Raw genomic sequence first — 19,775 nt, 5'->3', positions numbered from 1 at the left:
TCAGTTAATAACTATTACTATATAATAAAGATAACTTCTAATTCAGTAATCTTAAGAGCATCAGAACTATGCTTTTAAAGAGAAGAATATTATTATACTCTCAGTTATATCAAGACTCTGTTACAGTTTCACATAACTTATTACTTTCATGTGAATAATTTCATTCTATCTGAATCAGTTTTCAATTACTCTATAATATTATTCAGATATATTATAGAAAGATCTGATTAATAAATATAAGAATCTCACTTCTATATAAGATCAGCAGATTACTCTTTCTTAATAGTAAGATACTACTGAGATATCACTTCAGCTATTCTTACTCATGAAATGAGAGAAGAGTATTCACTTATTATCTATATAGAATAGCTAGATGCTGACTTCTTATTAAGAAGTCAGTGATTCATTTTTTCTTCTATTGAAATATATACAAGAGTTACTGCATTTCTCATACAATCTTCTTAGTATACTAAGTATTATATCTGTGATATTCTCACAATAACTCTGTAGTCTATAAGCTTGCTATTCAAGCAAGATAGTTAAGCTCACTTATACAGCTTCTCAATAACTATCTCTACATAACACCGCTGACTAGCCACTACTTCAGTTCCGTCACATTACAGTTTAATAGAGATTTTAAAGCTTTTTTATATCATATAGTTGAGAACTTTATAAGAGAAAAAGATATAAAAGAATATTTCAGATCTACTTATATAAAATAATATTATAATAATTAGAAAGATTCAGATCATAATTCATTATAATATAAATTTAGAAGTGAAAGTAGTATAAGATCTATTCTTATCACTATAAATAGTGAATAAAGATGATTTGAATTTCTGCAATTTTATCTGTTATAATGAACTTTTTAACTTATCTCTTATAATTTGAAATATACTCTTATCAATATTCATATGAAGTAACTGTTCCCTTGTCAATCAATTGAAGTATTTATCAAATTGAGATATTAAACTGCTTTGAATTGAAGATGAAACAGTGAATTCAATGAAAGATTCAATGATGAATTTAATAAAAGATTTCAACAGTGTATTTAATGTAGACTGACTGCTAAGATTATGAATTTCATATTTAATCTTATTTAATCTGATCTCATACATTTCTTAGCATGAATTCTGCTAAGACTAGCTATTAAAAAAACATGCAAAGTGACTATATATCAGATCTTAAAATGAAATCATAACTTGAAAAAAATGAGAAAGTGATCTCATTTAATCTCATTTAGTTTCATTCTTGGCATAAAGTTACTATTTTTAGACATTTTAAGGTTTTTTTTAGACTATTTTTAATTTTTTAAAAAGTAACACTTTTTGATAACACTTAAATAAGATTTAAAGTCATTTAAAGCAATAAAAATAATTTAAATTGAGAAGTAGAAATCATGATCTCATTTGAAAAATGTGATAAGAGTAGACAGTAAGTTTCACTGAGACTGTATGAGACTACTATCTAATGTTAAAACTGTGTAATGGGATCAGTCGAATTGGTAATGAGACTATCAAAAAATCTGGTCCTGGTCCCAGACACGGTCACACGGTCAGTCTAATTCGATGGAAGATTCAACGGCGGATTCGATGGAAGATTTCAACAGTGTATTCGATGGAAGATTTCAACAGTGGATTCGATGGAAGATTCAACAGCGGATTCGATGGAAGATTTCAACAGTGTATTCAATGGAAGATTTCAACAGTGTATTCGATGGAAGATTCAACGGTGGATTCGATGGAAGATTTCAACAGTGTATTCGATGGAAGATTCAACGGCGGATTCGATGGAAGATTCAACAGCGGATTCGATGGAAGATTTCAACAGTGTATTCGATGGAAGATTTCAACAGTGTATTTGATGAAAGATTCAACGGTGGATTCGATGGAAGATTTCAACAGTGTATTCAATGAAAGATTCAATGATGAATTTGATGAAAGATTTCAACAGTGTATTCAATGGAAGATTTCAACAGTGGATTCGATGGAAGATTTCAACAGTGGATTCGATGGAAGATTCAACAGCGGATTCGATGGAAGATTCAACAGCGGATTCGATGGAAGATTTCAACAGTGTATTCGATGGAAGATTTCAACAGTGTATTTGATGAAAGATTCAACGGTGGATTCAATGGAAGATTTCAACAGTGTATTCAATGAAAGATTCAATGATGAATTTGATGAAAGATTTCAACAGTGTATTCGATGGAAGATTCAACGGTGGATTCGATGGAAGATTTCAACAGTGTATTCGATGGAAGATTCAACGGCGGATTCGATGGAAGATTCAACAGCGGATTCGATGGAAGATTTCAACAGTGTATTCGATGGAAGATTTCAACAGTGTATTTGATGAAAGATTCAACGGTGGATTCGATGGAAGATTTCAACAGTGTATTCAATGAAAGATTCAATGATGAATTTGATGAAAGATTTCAACAGTGTATTCAATGGAAGATTTCAACAGTGGATTCGATGGAAGATTCAACAGCGGATTCGATGGAAGATTTCAACAGTGTATTTGATGGAAGATTTCAACAGTGTATTCAATGAAAGATTCAACGGTGAATTCGATGAAAGATTTCAACAGTGTATTCAATGGAAGATTTCAACAGTGTATTTGATGAAAGATTCAACGGTGGATTCGATGGAAGATTTCAACAGTGTATTCAATGAAAGATTCAATGATGAATTTGATGAAAGATTTCAACAGTGTATTCAATGGAAGATTTCAACAGTGTATTTGATGAAAGATTCAACGGTGGATTCGATGGAAGATTTCAACAGTGTATTCAATGAAAGATTCAATGATGAATTTGATAAAAGATTCAACAGCAGATCTAGATGTGAATAATAATGAGATTATGAATTCAGTTCTTCTATTTCTTTCATCATATATTTCATCATCATCACATTGATTATCTCACTTGAGAATGTCATATTGAATGAAGTTGAAGCTGTCAGAGCTGAAGAAGAGAATATAATCACTGACATTTGAGAGATCTGTATAGAAGAATTGATTGTAGAAATTATAAATTTATTCTTCTAATTCTTCTTCTTCTTTCTACTTATTAATCATTTTATCATCTCTCTTATTCTTTATCTCATTGATAATCACCTGTTCATACAATCTGTATGAGATATCAGATTCAGAGGTAGAGATTCACAGATATAGAATTCTCAGACTGAGTCTCTATATTCTTCTCATTCATCTGCTTCTCCATCTCATCATTGACCAGATCCTCTCCATTATCCGGAACTTCTGGAACAGGTAGTTTGAGGAGACTGAGGTGCAGAGTAGAAGTCTTTGTACAGGCTTGCAAAGCAGCAGGACAGCAGGTTGTTGTAACTTGTAAGACATATTGAAAAAAGAATTGATTGATATATGTGGATTTGATGATAAAGGTAAGAAAGACGCATATTTGAATGATATTTGATTGAAAAAGATGCATATTGGATGATATTGAATGATTCTAGAGAAACATGGATATTTTGATTTTTTGGTGGTGTTTTGCTACTAATTTTCAGGGGGCGCTGGGAAAATTCTGTTTTCGCAAGTAATATGTCCGCCACAATATGTCCGCCACAATAGTTCACCTGACGCCGCGTATGCCGGCTCGAGCCTCCACCCGTCGTTGACGACTTCATCTCGACTTTATCTCGACTTCATCTCAACCTCCATCTCAACCTCCCCTTAACACCATCTTAAGCTCAACCTCTCCCACCGCTTCATCTCTTCATCTTCCCATCCCGTCCATCCCGTTCAACCCCTATTCCAATCTGTCACTGTTGACCGCTGGCATTTGCTTTTATCTCCCCCATTCCTGCCCGCTTCCCCACCTTTCATTCCTGCTGGATTCCCCTCCGGCCCTTCTACCGTCTCTGTCACCAACACATACACTTGCAATTACAACCACGGAACGGACTACCCACTACCCATTCCTTTCGTATCAGGTTTTTCAGAACAGTATATGAGCCTGACTATTCTCCCGGAGCTCCTCTTGCTTCCGCCTCTATAACAATTAGAGTGAAAGCAGTGACTCTTTCACTTTTCCAGAAACCGTATCACATTTCCATACTCATTCTCTAATCGGCTAGCTTTCTCGAAAATTAAGATATCATTTGCCAAACGAATAAAGTAAAGCAAGGTCCAAAACCCAGATTCGTCTTCTATCCGAGAATACCACGGAAGGGAAGAACAAAAGAAAGCAAAGCAAGATCTCATCGCTTGTTGCCTTTTCTCAATACACACAGAGATTCAAGTTCGTCGTATATTGCCTACAGAGCGAAAGCTGAACACTGTCTAAAGCTTCAAGACTACTAACTCGTGTTACTTGTCGTGACCGCTACAGCAACCACAGCTCCGATTTGAAAGCCATTCCTCACCTGCTCTCCCGCAGCCTCTCTCCGACAAAAATATTTCCAATTACTCTCCTCTATCCCTTGCGAAGGGCTATTGTCCTATCTAATGTAAACAGGTTATCATGGAGCGCAACAAGCGTATGTACTATCGTGTGACTGACTCCTTGTCTCTTCGACCCCTCTATTCTCGACTACCTACATACTGACACTAACTGATCTCATTCATCATAGTTGTCGTGACCATCAGTCCAATCAACTTCAAAGACCCCATCGAGAACCGTGTCCTGACTATCTCTTCCGAGAAAGATGAGATCGTCATCGGCCGCTCCTCTAGAGTGCCAACCAAGGACCTCAATCCGGCTCGCGATAATGCCTTTTTCGACTCCCGGGTCATGTCGCGCAGCCATGCCGTAATCACTGCATGTCTGCAAAAAAAGGTAACACTCTCTCGCTTTTCCATGTATACATATGTATACCTCGGGATGTCGTCATTACATGAGGTCTAATCTGGTTGGTCTGGAAACATAGCAAGTATCCGTCTCCGATACCGAATCTATGCATGGTACTTGGCTGAACGGTAACAAACTTATCAACAATGAAAAGGCGCTTTTGGGGAATCTCGATGTCTTGACATTCGGAACAAAGGTTACTCGCGGCTCAGGTCTGTGGTTCCTCTCTCCCTATTACATCTAAAAAGCTCCCTCGACACATCTAATGCATTCATCTTCTTACAGAGACTTTTGAGCCCCTCGAAGTTCGTCTCACCCTATCATGGATCAAGGAAGTGTATGTCTTTTTTTTCCCATGCACTTTCCCATTTGTTCACTATTACAGTTACCAACTATCCTTTCTTCTAGGAAACCTGCCCCGGTGGACCCTCCAAAGCCCAGCAAGCGTCACTCAGTCAATACCTTCGTCGTGCCTGAGGACGATGACGACGAAGATAAGGACTTCGATGACCCGCAAGCTGAAGCTATATTTGTCAAACGATTTGATATTGAGCCTTTACCCCACGAGCCTTCAGTCTCCGCTGATTCCGATGTGATATCAATTCACTCGTCAAATAACGATGGCGAGCAACAAGAAAAGTCTTCTCCACCATCTTCCATGCCTAGTAGATCCGGGGAAAAGGAGGATGATATACCGAGATCCGAGCAGGATGTCAGTTCTGAGTGTTCCCCAGCCAGCAAACCCCCCTATAGTTCCGTTGCTGTGGCACAAAGTGAAGTTACGGAAAATCAAGTGTCGCAGCGTCCTATTGATTTAGCATCCGACAGCTACAACGATGTCAAGACGGCGCTGCCGACCCTTATTAAAAATGACAACATATATGACGCAGAGTCAGAAGACGAACATAGCCAAGTTTCGCAGGAGGACCTCTACCCTAGCTCCAATACTATGGGAGAAAGACTTGAAATTGGGACTAAAGCCAAGTACAACCCTGATTCTGGCTTGCCTCAGAACGACAACACCAGAGCCAACGAAAATACCGGCAACACAACTGAAACCGGCATTTTGAATTCTGCAGAATCTTTTAAAAACCTACATGCAACGTGTGCTATGTCTGAGAAGCTCGATCGGCCCTCCCAACTAGCCGATACGACGAGTCAACCTGAATACCCCCGGCCCGTGACTACTACTCAAAATTTTCCCAAGCCCGGTGATTGCGATGATAACAGATACCGTGCGATTACGAGCTCAAGTATGCCTGAGGAACAAATGAATACTCCAAATCCCTCAGGTTTGGACTATAAGCCAAGCCAGGCCGAATCAAGTCGACATAGGGACCGCAATCTTGCTCTGGGCCCAAACAGAGCAGCCAGCCCTTCCGACAAGGCACTTGCTAGACCGGCCATGGGCGATTCATATTATTCTTTCTCTGAGGACAATCCCTCTGGCCGATGGATCCCAGCTTCTAACAAAAGCCATCGCCCATTCGGAAACCCCGGATCCGTTGGACTAGAATCGCCTGCAGAATTATTCGACGGGCTAGTGCCTTCGACCACCAGTGACTACTTGTTCCCCCATCTTCCACCCTTACGGCTGCCGTATTCAGACGGTCCATTTACCGCTTCAAACGAGGAAGATAACAATTGTCTAGATGATTCCGATTGGTGGGTTGCTCCATCCCTCCTTGCTAACATATACTCAGTCACTTATTCTTTGGATAGTGTACGCGACCATGGCCTGGCTGAGAACACCAGGGATCTATACCGCTTCGGCTCGCCTTTCTCGCCCACTCGTGTGCATGTACCGTTTCCCGCGGCGGCGTACCCCAACTCATCTCATCAACTCCAGTACGCCCCCGAATCGCAACCTCAGCGGCAACACGCTTGTCAGACCGCGGGTGATGGATCAAGCCATCCGCCACAGCCTAAATATGCCAATACCATGCCAAAGAATCGGAAAACAACGACCTCTATCCCAATCGCCAACATCATCGATGGGCACAAGAAGGTCACCGAGCTTAACCCACCAACGAACCCACTAAAACGCAAAGCGAACAAATTAAATCCAGAACCCATGCTAGCAGAATCATTCAAAAGCATTAACGATTTCTACAGTGGTGACGGTTGCGACGATAATGAAGATGCCAGCTTCCCGGACGCCCAGCCGCGAGACCTTGTCATATCTCCAGACGTCACATCCCAACTCTCAACATCCAACTCAACAACCAACTCAACAACCAAAATCGACTCCCAGGATCTCGGAGGGCCGTCCTTCTCCAGTGCAAGAACAAATGAATCAGCACATCCCCCACCGCGGGCGAAGAAGATCAAAGTAGAGACACCAGACGTTCCACGCGGCGCAGAGGCCAAGACTAGTTTTGCCCGCTACGCCGCCAGCGCGTTGTTGGGTGCTGCAGTTGGTGGAATTGGTGTTGTTGCTGCGTTGGCGTCGCTCCCGCCGGATTTCTTTAACTAATTCAGGATTTTATTTTGGCCGTGGTTGTCTAGGGGTCAGAATTTTGTTCCTGCTCATTCCTTTTTCCCTTTCCTTTCTTTTTTCTTTCTAAAATTTTCATCTTGCCCATTACGTTTCTCATTTTTGAGCGGGGGTTAATATTCAAAAATCACTGAAGGGTAGGGAAGACTGCGTTTCGCAGATGATTTAAGCTCCCTGCACCCCCCGGTAGCGAAACGATCTTCGGTTCGGCTCTGTCATTTTGATTGCCTTCTTGTTCGATCTTAGGAAGAAGACGAGAGAATTTTACTGACCTATACCTTGCCTGCTGGACTCGGTACCATGCCATACTATGATACGATACGAATAAGCTAGCTGACAATATGGTTAACTTACTAAATATTCACTTCTATTCAACTCAAACCCAGCACAAAATTAAGCCAACAATGATATGGCGCAACTAGGGTTTCAGGTGCATGCGGATGTCGTATTCTACGGCGGAATGACCTTTATTATGACTAAATGTTAATCGCGGATGGAAAGGGGGGTATATCCATCGACCTTCTTATCGGGTGGCGTTGGTTGAGGCGTTTTAACTTTCATCAGGGCAATCATTCAATCCCTTTTCCTCTTCATTTTTTCCTATCCTATTTTCTTTCCTTTACTGTGCGATATGGGTGCATGCGGATCTCATCCCTTTACGACACCTAAATGAAAAGTCCCATCCCATCCGTAACTACCTCACCCAATGCTCATCCCAAATCTTGACAATGGGTATGGCATTCATTTGACATTTCCCTTACGCTTCGCCTTTCGACATGGCCATAGTTCTCATCTTATTTTCATGTCTTTGTTCTTTTGCCTTGTTTAATATTTCTAGGTTTGATGTTTATGTTTGTCTTTCTAATTGTTATTCTTTCCCCTCAATAATCACAATGACATGGAAGAATCTCAATTTAAAGATGCAGGTTAGCTCTTTTTTATCTCCCCAAGCTTGCTTACTAGGCAGTTAATAATTTCTTTTACTTATTTACTGGATCTTTTACTACGTTCATTTTTAGTCTCCTTGAGGATTTCTTTGTAACTGGAGAGAAAACTACAAGAAAAACTATTGAAATTTGAATAGCAGAAAGAAGCCTAGCATTCCTCTCCTATTTCAGTGGTGATTTAGGAGAAATTGAAGTTATCCAGGCGTTACTTTTTAAAAGTTACATAGTCAGCAAAATCAACCCGCGTCGGCACGCCGAAAAGTTTACCAGGGTAGTTGAATGAACTAAGAGTGAATGAAACTCTTCTCTGCTTGGATTATGCAATGAGTTTAATTATCTTGATCTAGTAATTATACAGAGCGCAGGCATGTCGAACAAAATCCAAACAAAAACAGTTATAAAAAGAGCAGTAAAAAATATATATATCAAGCATTACAGCAAAGAAAAGGAACATGAAACCTGTATTCGCCAACGAGGATGTTAATAGAAATGTGGAATAGAGAGAAGACCGTGTGTTTGGCGATGGACCGATGCGGGGGAGGGGGATTGTACAAAGCATGGTATAATTGTAAGTTATATGGTGTCCAGCATACACAAACGTAGACCAAGGTTGGAGAAACTGAGGCGTGCAGTGTAGGGGCGAGAATCATATGGTACAAGCAGGACGTAGAGGATGAGGAATGTTGGGTATTGTGATCTTAGGCATAAACGGATAAAAAAGACAAGCAAAACAAAAAAACTCCAAATCAAGTTTGCGAATGCGAGGGATACAACGGGGGATTAAAAAATGTAGCATATTAGTTAGGTTGAGCGGGTAGGCGACAAATAGCAAGCATCACGTTAGGATAGTCGTCACCGCTCTGGGGGAGAAGATATAATATGTCAGTGCACGGAAAATGGCGGCGTCGTCGTAACGGTTTCGTATATTTGAGAAACATTTCCAGACAGATGGTACTTGACAAAAGCGTTCTTACGCAAACGGCGAAGCGGCGGTTGCAGGGACAACAAGCAAGTATTGCTCAATGTTCAATCGAGAGGGTCATGGCGGAATGTACAATCGTCGCCTTTAAGACATTTGCCTTCCTTCCAGTACCTGCAAGGAACGAGGCCTGCTTTAGGCTATATCGAGTGAATGGCCCATTAGTTAAGGAAACCTAAAATTTAAAAGGGCCAAGGCAGCTTACATGTTTCTTGTGCTTGAAGTCTCCATTCATCCTAGGCCGCTTGTTGCCATGTCCGTGACCATGCCCGTGCCCGTGGCCGCCGTCGTCATAATCGTTATATCCACCAATCTTTTTATGCCCGTGACCATGACCTTCGCGCATCCGCTTCCTATCCGCATCCTCATAATAGGACCCATGCTGCTGTTTCGGCTGATTCTGATTATAGCCCACAAGTTGAGACGGTGGCTGCTGTTGTGCTTGTGCCTGCACCGTCGCGCCGGGATTTTGGAACTGCGAAAGGATCGAGGCGAGATTCGGGGCCTGAGATGATGAAGGCACTTGGCCCTGGGACGGAGGAAAAGCAGGAGACCCTTGTTGCAGCTGTGCTTGCGCATTCATGATAGCAAGGAGTGCTTGGATGTCTAGGCTACCTGGCAACGCCCCGGGTTGGGTAGCCTGCGGAGCTTCAGGGATTTGCAGCATTGGAGTAGCAGTGGGCGGACCTTCGCTTGTGGGGAAGTGGCCAAAGGTTTTCTCCAGGTCGGATATAGGGTTTAGTGGCTGAGATTGTTTAGGTTGTCCTGGTTGGGGAGCTTGCTGGATGAGTTTGAGTAGAGAAGCAATGTCCACGTTGGAGTTTTGCGGTGTCATAGCCGATTGGGGTGGTTGCGGTTGTGTTGGTGGTGGTTGCTGTGGAGTTGGTGCTCGGGCTGCGAAGTACTTTACTGAGCGCGCCTGTTTAATTAAGAATGTTAGAAGACTGCACCGTGAAAACATTTTTGACATGTGCTTATATACCTTTGTTCGATCTCCCGGTTCGCCAAAAGGGACTTCCGGCTCATAAGCTTCATCCGGATCAGGGGCAGGTGGTTCTTTAGGAGACGTCGGAATATCAGCTGGCGATGTATAGAAGACGCTTAGAGTTTTGGCTTCACGCTGCTCCTGAGCTAGCTTTTCGGGGCTCTCGGGTTCCTGAATTCCCCCTCTCTTGAGGAAATTCCTCTGACGCTCTTCAGGATCAAGCTCTGAGAAGTCGATCTCTAATCGTGACGTTAGTAAGCAAAATAAAAGAAAAAAAATACGCAATATTTGACTCGAAAGGGGATCGATCATCTATACCTATTGGTGAAGTGTAAGGATAGAAGGTTTTTTCTCGAGCTTCCGGATCATCGTCATCATCATCATCATCCAAATCATCCATCCCCCGATGAAGTTTAAGTGTCCTTCCCTCGCCTCCTACATCGGCAACATCACGAATCATGCTGTCATCATGGCCAATTTCTTCCTCGGGATCATGAGTGAACAGACGTATTTCAGTCAAAACATCGTCTGGTTTCCAGCTGACACGAAGCTTACGGCGCTCTTCTTTTCTAAGCCGTTTCTTGCGTTCTTCCTCTGTTTCTGGAGGAAGATCTTCTGCCGGCTTGCTGGCCACCAATTCCTTCGGTTTGCTCAAATCAGCCATTGTCTCTGAGAATGAGAAAGCGGGTTTCGGGGCGGCGGTCGGCGGCGGAGTGGGCTTCTTTTCCGGAGGTGGACTACACATCTTATTAGCATAGACCTATTCACAAAAGGAGTTAATCAACACATACTTTGTCTTCTCTTTAGCAGCAGCTGCTGCACGCGCCGCATTCGAAGTTCCTGGCTTTTTCGACGCAGACATCAAGCTGCTAAAAAGGCTCGGAGTCGGTTTTGGGACTACCATATTAGGTTTCGGCTTGGCAGCAGCAGTGTTTCCGGCTGCTGCCGTGGTTTTGGCATCTAGAGTCGTGGCTGTGGTTCGTTTGGTGGCAGCTGCTGCTGTGGGTCTCGCAACAGGTTTGCCGTTGGAAGGGGCTACAGTTCGTTTTGTGGACGGCGAACCACCTGTCTCCGGTTCACGAGGCCTCTTGGCACCTGCAGTGGGCGGAGGCTGGTTACGGATAACGATTTCGGGGTTCATAGGCACCATTCCATGTTCATCAAGCGTACTCTCTGTCTTTTTAGGCGTGGTCTTCGCGATTTCAGCCTTCCTTTTCGTCAACTCTGCGGCGTTGGATAAAATTGTTTGGGCTAGCTGCTTAATGACGTCCCCCCCTTTCTTCACAAATCGGGAGAGAATCTTGTCATTTTTGGTTTTCTCAAGCATGGCTTGATCCATTGTCACAAATTTTGTCATGAGCTATCGTCCCAATCAGTAACTACTCCAAGAAGAGGCAATACGACAGGTAGAGCGAAGTTAAATATTACCTTCAAAATGTTCACTGTCAGAGGCCCATCGCTATCTGCTGCCGTGTGTCGATCAAGTAGAAAGGAATATAGAGCGGATACGATAATTGGGTGTTCACCGAACCTAATATTGATATAAGTATCTTTCTCATCGTGATCGATTAATTTCTTTAAAGTAGAATACTCCGTATATGAACGAGGAAAAGAAGCAAACGGACAAGACAGTCAAAGGCTAGGTCGCAACTTGGGGGGGGGGGGAAACGCCCTCGCGTATTATGACATGACACCGCCGTCGAGTTCCGAACAGCTGGTATCTACATAACATTTTAAGTGGCGCTTGGTAGGGGTAAAAGTGTTGGTACAATTAGATGCAGCGAAATATAGAGGCTAGCACATTAATTGTGCAGGCTATTTTAAGCTTCATACGTTCGCTGCACATTAACTCTCCTTCAGAAAATTCTAAGAAGTAGATGTAATAGCGCTTGGTTCTTGCCTTTGACATAACGCAAATCAAGCTAATTGTCCACACGAGACATTATTACTTGTAACATATCTTCGATTTTCTTCTGAAATTTTCTTCTGCGTTTTATCTCCCCAAACAACTACAATTTGGGCGATAATAATGACATGCCAGGTGTACAGAAACAGGGAACGAAATAAAAATTGAACATACCTTTGGATGATGGCTGGATGGCCACCGTCTAGCGCTGTTGTCACGATCAAATCTATAAGACGCCGTTGCAATATGACCTCCTTCTTAATTTCTGGGATTTTATCCTCTTGATTTTGATTCTCAGCTGCTTTTAATATTTCGCTCTTAGCTTTCCAAGTATCGCGGACGCCCTTGACAAGTTCCGAAAATACCGTCAGTGCGTGTCGTATCGTAGATATTGGTGGCTGTTTATTCCTCGGCGACCAAACTGCTTTTAATGTGTCGTACTTGATGGCACCTTCAATATCCAGAGGGCGCAAAGGCGGAAGAGGGAATGGCTCTGGTGCGACGTCAAGATCCGATGAACTATCGAAGTCACTACTATCCGAGCTAGTTGAGGCATCGAGAAGCCGTGGCCCTTGCTTCACCACAGCTTTACTTGCTGTCTTTGTGCGTTCCTGAGCCTTTTCTGACTCATCTTTCTTCTTCCGTTTGGTTGGTGGCTTATCAGCTTTAGTTCGCGCTAGTACTTATTAGCGGGATGTCCGCGATGCACATATCAAACAAAGTTGATGCAGAGTTGACGGTAAGCGTACCTTTCGTTGGCTTCTTTCCGCTTGCTGTAATTTGGGGAATTAGCTGCACCGTGTTGAAATTTTGATTCGCGCCAACCAAACGAGGAGCGATCTCCGCACCGTATGCCTGATAGAGGCTATGTCAAATAGTTAGTTATACAAAACCCCTTTGAAATAAATGGGACTGAAAGGCTTACTCAGGTGCAGGACGGTTGTCTAAATCCGCAGGATTAATGACATAAAAATCGTTTTGGGAAGAGCCAGGTTGGATCATTGAATGCTGAGATGCAGAAAGAAACTGCGGATCAATGGTATTATGATATGCAGAGCTCGGATGACGCGTCTGGAAGCCATTTGCTAAATTGATGGTATCATTCTACAGATGGGTTAGCTCTATCCTCAAGAGGTCAGTGTTAGAACTCACTTACTTGCATATCATTTTGCAATGGCACAGGCCTTTCATAAGATGGCAGCGGACTTCGAACGGGGGATGGGGCGAGTTGCGATGCATGATTTACTCTCTGCAGATCAACTGCACGTTGCTGACTAAATCCATTCTGAGTTGCTGAAGGGGAATTCGCATAAAAGTTTTGGGGATCGAAAGTGTATTGGCGATAAGGGGTATTTTGTTGCGAGGCCTCGTATGGAGGAGGATTCGGTTGTGGAAACTGGTTGATATGGTATTGCGCCGGCAAGGTATAATTCTGCTGCGATTCTTGTACCATCTGAGGTTGCAACTGAGACTGCAACTGAGGCTGTAATTGAGGCTGTTGCCATTGTTGTTGTTGTTGTGGTTGTTGTGGTTGTGTTTGCGAATATATATCTTGTGGTTGCTGCTGGGGTCTCGATTGGGGGTTGGCATGTGCGGCCTGAAAGACGGGGTGGTCCCAGCCTATACCAAAAGGCGGACTATCGGGCTGATTGGAACTGTACAATGGGTGTATCCCCGCCCAGAACTCTCCGGAATATGCATTTGTCGCGGGTTCAGGCGCAGGTGAAGGGTTCGACGAAGGGTCCATGGTCATTTTGACTCCTCGCCCCCTTTGTTTCTTTCTATGTCCGGTCCCTCAGGGTTGGCCAGGTCACGTGGTTGAAGAAGGCGGGAGAGACGGTTCCTCCCCAATCTGGGTTGACTTATTGCCGCTTTTAGGATCAAGCTAGGGGAGGGGAAGGGATTGGACCCGATCTAACTGTATGCGTACTAGCGCGAGGCTGTGAAAGGACAAGCCAATCTCTTTTAGGAAAGACAAGGGTGCTGCCCAGTCTCTGGTGGTTTCAACAGCAAAGCAAAGTTTGATATTCAGCCCCTTCGCTTGGGCCCCCTTTCTAACAGTAATAGCTGGCAATATCTGGCTGTTTGTGCTTGATGCTTGTGGGTCTTCTGCCTGTGCTGGTGCAGAATTGTGTTGGGGTGTGTCTCTCTCTCTCTTTGAGGGTTTGTTAGGTGACTCTTTTTTTGTTAAGGGCCCCAGAAGGCCATTTGTTGCGGGGCTTTCAATAAATGTTAGACGTTAAAAAGAGAGTAATATAAATAGAGAAGAGAAAAATGAGCATATGCAGGAGGATCAAATCGGCTTACTTTGCCCTCCTGATTGTCAGTTCTGGCCGAAAAGTGTTTGGGGGTTGGTTGCCGGCTTTATATGGAGGAAACTCTGCTGCAAAAATAGACGACCACCCAAGAGGAATACACCACAAGTCAAAAAGTACAGCAATATCCACCACAGCAGCCGCTCAGCTTCTTCCAAATACCTCCCAGGCTGTATTGTATTGTTTTCCAACTCAAAATTCTCTCAAATGTCCCTCTTCTATCCTCGCACCTTGTTCCTGCGCGGTATTCTCCTTCTGGAGCCACCAACTTTAGGGCAGCCTTGCCAGTTTTCCACTCGCCTTAGTCCACGGAGAAAAGTCTCATACAGGAGCCCGTACCTCAGTTTTTCAGCTTAATAGCATAGTGAATGCCTTTACGATGAGAATTCAGCAGTTGAGAAGGGATATGCGGGATATGGGGATGATGGAGAGTGCGTTTGTTGTTTGAGAGACGATGGGAACTGACCGGCACGACGACGTTGTTTTGTCATCCGCCACCGGTCCGGCTGATTTTCCGGAAAGAAATAGCGGAAGAATAGTACTTCCGGGACTCCGAACTGCTGATTATGTCATCAGTACATCGCGGCGCAGAGCGATACTGAGATCTGGCGATAGCGACAACAACAACCAGCTATTATGTATCTACTTTGCACCGCCGATTGATTATGATCTGCGCCGATGTCCGGCTCGAATGACTTCCGACCATACTTTTTATGCTCTCAGTAATCTTTAAATAATTCATCCGAGGCAAGAAGAGTGAACTCTTTTCGAGCCCCGCCAACCCTCCTGACAGGCGCATCTCCGTCTATCTACTTCCTGATGGCTTCACATCTTCCTTCTCTCCGACAGAGGCAAATTGGTATGAACTCTGCTCTAATGGTCCTATATTGAATGTGACTAATATATCCCTTTATTTATATAGCTTCTATTGAGAAGATCCTAAATCTGAACCATGAAGCGCCTCACCAGAATGACTTCCACAGCGACGCTGTTGGCCCTACTGGCCTAATACACTCCACTCCAATACTCAATGAAGATGGCGATCCCATATGGAAAGTGTTGGTGTTTGATAACTTGGGCCGTGATGTTATAAGCAGCGTTTTGCGAGTCAACGATCTTCGAACATGGGGTGTCACAATCCATCTGTAGGAGCGCTCTTGGAGTTAATTCGTGCTTTCAGGAGTATACTTTCTTTGCTAACGCATGGGAATTAGAAATATCAAAAGTCTTCGATGTCCAATTCCCGATGTTCCTGTGATATACTTTGTTGAGCCAACTCCGGAGAACATAAAGCTTATAACCTCAGACTTAGAAAGAGATATCTACTCGCCTGCATACGTGAACTTTATATCGTCGGTTCCACGACCACTCCTAGAGGACTTTGCCTCTCAAATAGCCTCCACGGAAACATCAGAAAAGGTTGCCCAGGTTTACGATCAGTATTTGAATTTTATCGTTTCGGAGCCGGATTTGTTCAGTTTGGGAATGGGGAAAGATATGTACTGGAAAATAAACAGCACCCAAACCACAGATGAGGAATTGGATAACATGATAGACAGAATTGTGAGTGGTTTGTTTAGCGTCAGTGTCACTATGGGTATGCTTCTCCTTAAATATTCTTTCATCCTAGTGCCTCTCACTAACGCAAGTGAAGGCTCCATTCCGATAATCAGATGTCCGAAAGGAGGAGCATCCGAGCTAATTGCGACTAAACTCGATCGCAAACTGAGGGACCACATATTAAATTCCAAAGATAACTTGTTCTCTAGCTCCTCCCAACGGCACGGTGCTGGGGCCCCATCAAGTCGTCCTGTTCTGATCATCGTCGACCGTAACGTGGACCTGGTGCCCATGCTCTCCCATTCCTGGACTTACCAATCACTGGTCCATGATGTCTTAAAAATGCATCTCAACCGTATCACGGTTGAGGTACCGGTCGACGACTCGAACCCCACAAAGGGTACAACCAAACGTTCATATGATTTGAGTGTGAACGATTTCTTTTGGAACCGCAACGCAAGCGTCCCTTTCCCGCAGGTGGCCGAAGACATTGACGCCGAATTAACGCGGTACAAAGAAGACGCGGCCGATATAACGAGAAAGACAGGCGCTTCTTCCATCGAAGATCTTCAAAACGACACCAGCGCATCGGCCCAACACCTCAAGGCAGCTATCACACTCTTGCCAGAGCTACGGGAGCGGAAGGCACTCCTCGACATGCACATGAACATCGCCACTGCTCTCCTCAAAGGAATTAAGGATCGACAATTAGATAATTTCTTCCAGCTCGAGGAAAATATTACGAAGCAGAATAAATCGCAAATTCTTGAAATATTATCCAAGCCTGACGGGGGCACAAATCCATTGGACAAGCTGAGGTTCTTCTTAATTTGGTTCTTAAGCACAGAGACAGACCTCTCCAGAACAGAACTGAATCGCTTTGAAGAGGTACTCATGCAGGCCGGATGTACCGACATTAGCGCAGTTGCATTCGTAAAAAGGGTCAGAGAAATAACTCGGATGACAATGATGACAACCGCTACCACCGCAACCACCCAACAACCTTCCTCCGACCTCTTCCGCGGTTTCTCTTCTCTCTCAAACCGTCTTACAGACCGCATCACCTCCGGCGCCCTTGGCGCGAATTTCGACTCCCTAATATCCGGCGTAAAGAACTTCCTCCCTGTAAACAAAGACCTAACTCTAACGAAAATCACGGAATCGATCATGGATCCCGCGGGCGCATCAAGTTCCGCGATTGCAATGACAGAGAATTACCTCTATTTCGACCCACGCAGCGCAAATGCACGAGGCGCCGTCCCACCGGCGGCCTCGACCCGAAACCAGCAAGGTGGGAGTAGCATGCCCGGCGCACTTGGCGGTACCGCACCAGGTACTGGTGCCAGCTTCGGCCAACGGCGACAGGGATTCAGCGAGGCAATCGTATTCACGGTGGGCGGTGGGAGCATGGATGAATATGGCAATCTTCAAGATTGGGCACATCGAACAGGGGGCGGTTCCCTAGCCGGCGGCGGTGGGCTGGGTGGCTCTTCGGGCCCGGCTGGTGGGGTCAGCGCTGGAGGTGGATCAGGGGTATCTGACGCGATGTCAAGACGAATTGTATATGGGAGCACGGATCTAGTTAATGCGACAGAGTTCTTGACTGAGGCGTTAGGCAAGCTTGGGAAAGAAAGCTGATTTCTAATACAATGTTTTCTCATTTTTTTTTATAATATATTGTTACCTCCCTCCAGCCTGATATAGTGCTCCCTTCTGAGAATGTATCACTCAGCACACACTTACCTATCATCTCGTGTACGGCGCTAAAGGGTGATTTTTTATTCGAGGAGGCGTTTTTGATCTTTTAGCGACCTATTCAAACGACTTGAGAAATCGGTCTCATTTACTAAATATCAGAATGTGCAGCGTCTACAGGTAATGCCACATCATATAATGTTATTATGGAGTTTGCATCCCGCTTCCGAGTTTACAGTCATGTTATCATGCTGCAATATCTTATTCTTGACTAACCCTAACTTCCTACGCGCCTATCTGGACCACAAGGCCGCTATCACATGAAGATCATTTGGCCCCTGTCAGGCCTGAGCCTTTATGTATATTCCTATTGCAGTTATTAAAACAGTCTGATAATCGGCAGTTCTCGTTTTCCGTGTCGAATTATCATTGGCCGTTTAACTAATTTACAGTTACAGCCTAGGTCCACAGCAGCTTTCTCAGCTAGCGCAAGCAGGATGTTCAGCTTTAAGAGTTATCGGGATGCTGAGCGTTGGATACTAATGTTCTCTTGCTCCCTTATGTTGGTCAGGTTATTAGATAAATCCACTTGAGACATCGTGTCCCGCTAGGATTTCGGGCAGCCCTAGATATGAGTCCGACAATGTCCTACATATAATTCAGGCCGCGATATGTGTCTGTATCAACCGGGCAGACGGCAGCAACACAGCATATCCAATAGGAAGCGATAACTACTAGGATACACAATGTTAAAACGATCCGGCCCGCCAGAGGGTGAAAAACGCACTGCCCACACAGCTGCTCTCACTCAAGCACGCCCCTCGCCTTGGGAGATTTAAATCCATACGAGCGGTGTTGACGGGGTGGTTCGCAGCACCAGGCTAGGTGCAGATGCCATCGGCTACCGGCAGCTGTCTCCTGAACTCAAAATCAGAGTGGTTGATCCCTCGAGTTTTACATGCACGACGTTGGCAAGCCTGTAGCGGATGGGCGGGCGGTATGATCCATTCTAGAGGCCGTTCATCCATATCCGGATTATTCTCCACGTCCAGGGATGGCGGTTCCCTCGTAGGGCAGAGGAAGAAAGATGAAGAGGAATCATTACTGAGAAAACGGATATGTTTCATATCTGAGCAACAGAACCGCCGGTAGTTGAAAGGGTGCGGGATGTCTGCTCTGGGATTCTCGGGTATTTTGCTTTATTTTACGATGGCCATTGCTTGGGTTAAGTTTGGCGAACATTGCATCCTGGCAAATTGTGTTCCTGGGGTACTTTTCTCTTTCTATTCTGACATTTCTTCCTGCTTGTGTAGCTTCAAATCTACAGGTTGCATACGGAGTATTGTTGAGATTGGAACTATATGCAACCAAAATGCCAGGTCGCGAACACGCCGTACGATATCAAATCTCCCGAGAAGAATCAGGGGTTTTGAGGCACGTTCCGTTGCACGTTTTGTCTTCGTGGCTATAGATATATAAGTTAAAATATAGATTTTCATTTTTTATACTCAAGCTCAGTATTTATGGTGGCTGGGGTAAGCAGGACTTGACATCTTTATACTCATAGTGAAATTTCAATACGGTCCTCTCCAAACCATATCCATATACCCCCTTTTCCCGCGTCGATAGCCTGGAAAAATTCGTTCAGTTGTTAGTTGGTATAGAGCCAATGTGGCTCAATCCTAGGCTCTCTTCACAACCAAATCAATTCTACTGAATTTCCTAACCTCTAGGATTCCGAAGGCAAGTCTCAGCTCTCTCAGACTAATTGCCCCATTGAGAATTCCTGTCCTCCTCAGACGAGACAAGGTCCAACCCAAAGATATTATTAACACTTTACTCCCTGGCGAGCCCCTGTAACTCGATCCCAACTGGACCGTCCTTGCAACGTCCTTTGTCGTTTCAAATATTCTCTCTCGCTCTGACTTCACTTTCTACAGTCATGCCGTGCCATTGGCTATTTTGCTGCTCTCGATCCTGTCGACAATTGCTGTTGGTGATCCGATGGCAACTGCAGCACATCCAAAGCGTCAATTCTGTCAGCGTCACTGTCAACGTCCTGTGCTCCTTTTCCTCGT

General features: G+C 44.2%; 4 protein-coding genes across 5 annotated transcripts; 3 read left to right on the top strand and 1 right to left on the bottom strand.

The window, feature by feature from the left end:
• Positions 1 to 1,399: 1,399 nt before the first annotated feature.
• Positions 1,400 to 2,878, top strand: BDBG_17206 (uncharacterized protein; the record flags this gene model as incomplete). The annotated part of the gene is made up of 3 exons (XM_031724982.1): positions 1,400 to 1,434; positions 1,497 to 2,322; positions 2,362 to 2,878. The coding sequence occupies 3 exons, from the start codon at positions 1,400 to 1,402 to the stop codon at positions 2,854 to 2,856; spliced, it is 1,356 nt and encodes a 451-aa protein (XP_031578806.1). The 3' UTR covers positions 2,857 to 2,878.
• Positions 2,879 to 3,543: 665 nt separating this feature from the next.
• Positions 3,544 to 9,361, top strand: BDBG_05202 (uncharacterized protein). Its single transcript, XM_002624387.2, has 7 exons — positions 3,544 to 4,264; positions 4,355 to 4,502; positions 4,596 to 4,801; positions 4,893 to 5,025; positions 5,099 to 5,150; positions 5,222 to 6,478; positions 6,536 to 9,361. Exons 2-7 carry the CDS (start codon positions 4,487 to 4,489, stop codon positions 7,287 to 7,289), a joined length of 2,418 nt encoding a protein of 805 aa, XP_002624433.1. The 5' UTR covers positions 3,544 to 4,264; positions 4,355 to 4,486; the 3' UTR covers positions 7,290 to 9,361.
• Positions 8,538 to 14,911, bottom strand: BDBG_05201. Of its 2 annotated transcripts, XM_031722032.1 has the most exons (11): positions 14,435 to 14,911; positions 13,284 to 14,346; positions 13,053 to 13,231; positions 12,877 to 12,992; positions 12,302 to 12,803; positions 11,650 to 11,752; positions 11,013 to 11,581; positions 10,540 to 10,958; positions 10,219 to 10,460; positions 9,442 to 10,155; positions 8,538 to 9,376 (listed from the first exon to the last, which is right to left on the bottom strand). In XM_031722032.1, exons 2-11 carry the CDS (start codon positions 13,878 to 13,880, stop codon positions 9,284 to 9,286), a joined length of 3,534 nt encoding a protein of 1,177 aa, XP_031578805.1. In that variant the 5' UTR covers positions 13,881 to 14,346; positions 14,435 to 14,911; the 3' UTR covers positions 8,538 to 9,283. The 2 variants fall into 2 exon arrangements, with proteins under 2 accessions (XP_031578805.1, XP_002624432.1); XM_002624386.2 differs by having other exon boundaries at positions 13,284 to 14,911.
• On the top strand, positions 14,122 to 19,161 carry BDBG_05200 (SNARE docking complex subunit). Its single transcript, XM_031722031.1, has 4 exons — positions 14,122 to 15,301; positions 15,365 to 15,587; positions 15,657 to 16,039; positions 16,097 to 19,161. Exons 1-4 carry the CDS (start codon positions 15,262 to 15,264, stop codon positions 17,638 to 17,640), a joined length of 2,190 nt encoding a protein of 729 aa, XP_031578804.1. The 5' UTR covers positions 14,122 to 15,261; the 3' UTR covers positions 17,641 to 19,161.
• Positions 19,162 to 19,775: the final 614 nt, after the last annotated feature.

The sequence above is a fragment of the Blastomyces gilchristii genome (assembly GCF_000003855.2).
Source record: "Blastomyces gilchristii SLH14081 genomic scaffold supercont1.10, whole genome shotgun sequence".
NCBI lineage: Eukaryota > Fungi > Ascomycota > Eurotiomycetes > Onygenales > Ajellomycetaceae > Blastomyces > Blastomyces gilchristii.
This window is presented reverse-complemented; position numbering and strand designations above follow the sequence as displayed.

What these genes read in the sequence shown, in the direction of transcription:
- BDBG_05202 (XM_002624387.2), top strand. An exon ending in CTGCATGTCTGCAAAAAAAG is followed by an intron (nt 4,802 to 4,892) that starts GTAACACTCTCT and finishes CTGGAAACATAG; the next exon opens with CAAGTATCCGTCTCCGATAC. An exon ending in AAAGGTTACTCGCGGCTCAG is followed by an intron (nt 5,026 to 5,098) that starts GTCTGTGGTTCC and finishes ATCTTCTTACAG; the next exon opens with AGACTTTTGAGCCCCTCGAA.
- BDBG_05201 (XM_002624386.2), bottom strand. Translation starts at nt 13,880, where the DNA reads ATGACCATGGACCCTTCGTCGAACCCTTCACCTGCGCCTGAACCCGCG. An exon ending in GACAACCGTCCTGCACCTGA is followed by an intron (nt 12,993 to 13,052) that starts GTAAGCCTTTCA and finishes TATTTGACATAG; the next exon opens with CCTCTATCAGGCATACGGTG. An exon ending in GCTGCTAAAGAGAAGACAAA is followed by an intron (nt 10,959 to 11,012) that starts GTATGTGTTGAT and finishes TAAGATGTGTAG; the next exon opens with TCCACCTCCGGAAAAGAAGC.
- BDBG_05200 (XM_031722031.1), top strand. Translation starts at nt 15,262, where the DNA reads ATGGCTTCACATCTTCCTTCTCTCCGACAGAGGCAAATTG. An exon ending in TCTCCGACAGAGGCAAATTG is followed by an intron (nt 15,302 to 15,364) that starts GTATGAACTCTG and finishes TTATTTATATAG; the next exon opens with CTTCTATTGAGAAGATCCTA. An exon ending in TAGCGTCAGTGTCACTATGG is followed by an intron (nt 16,040 to 16,096) that starts GTATGCTTCTCC and finishes ACGCAAGTGAAG; the next exon opens with GCTCCATTCCGATAATCAGA.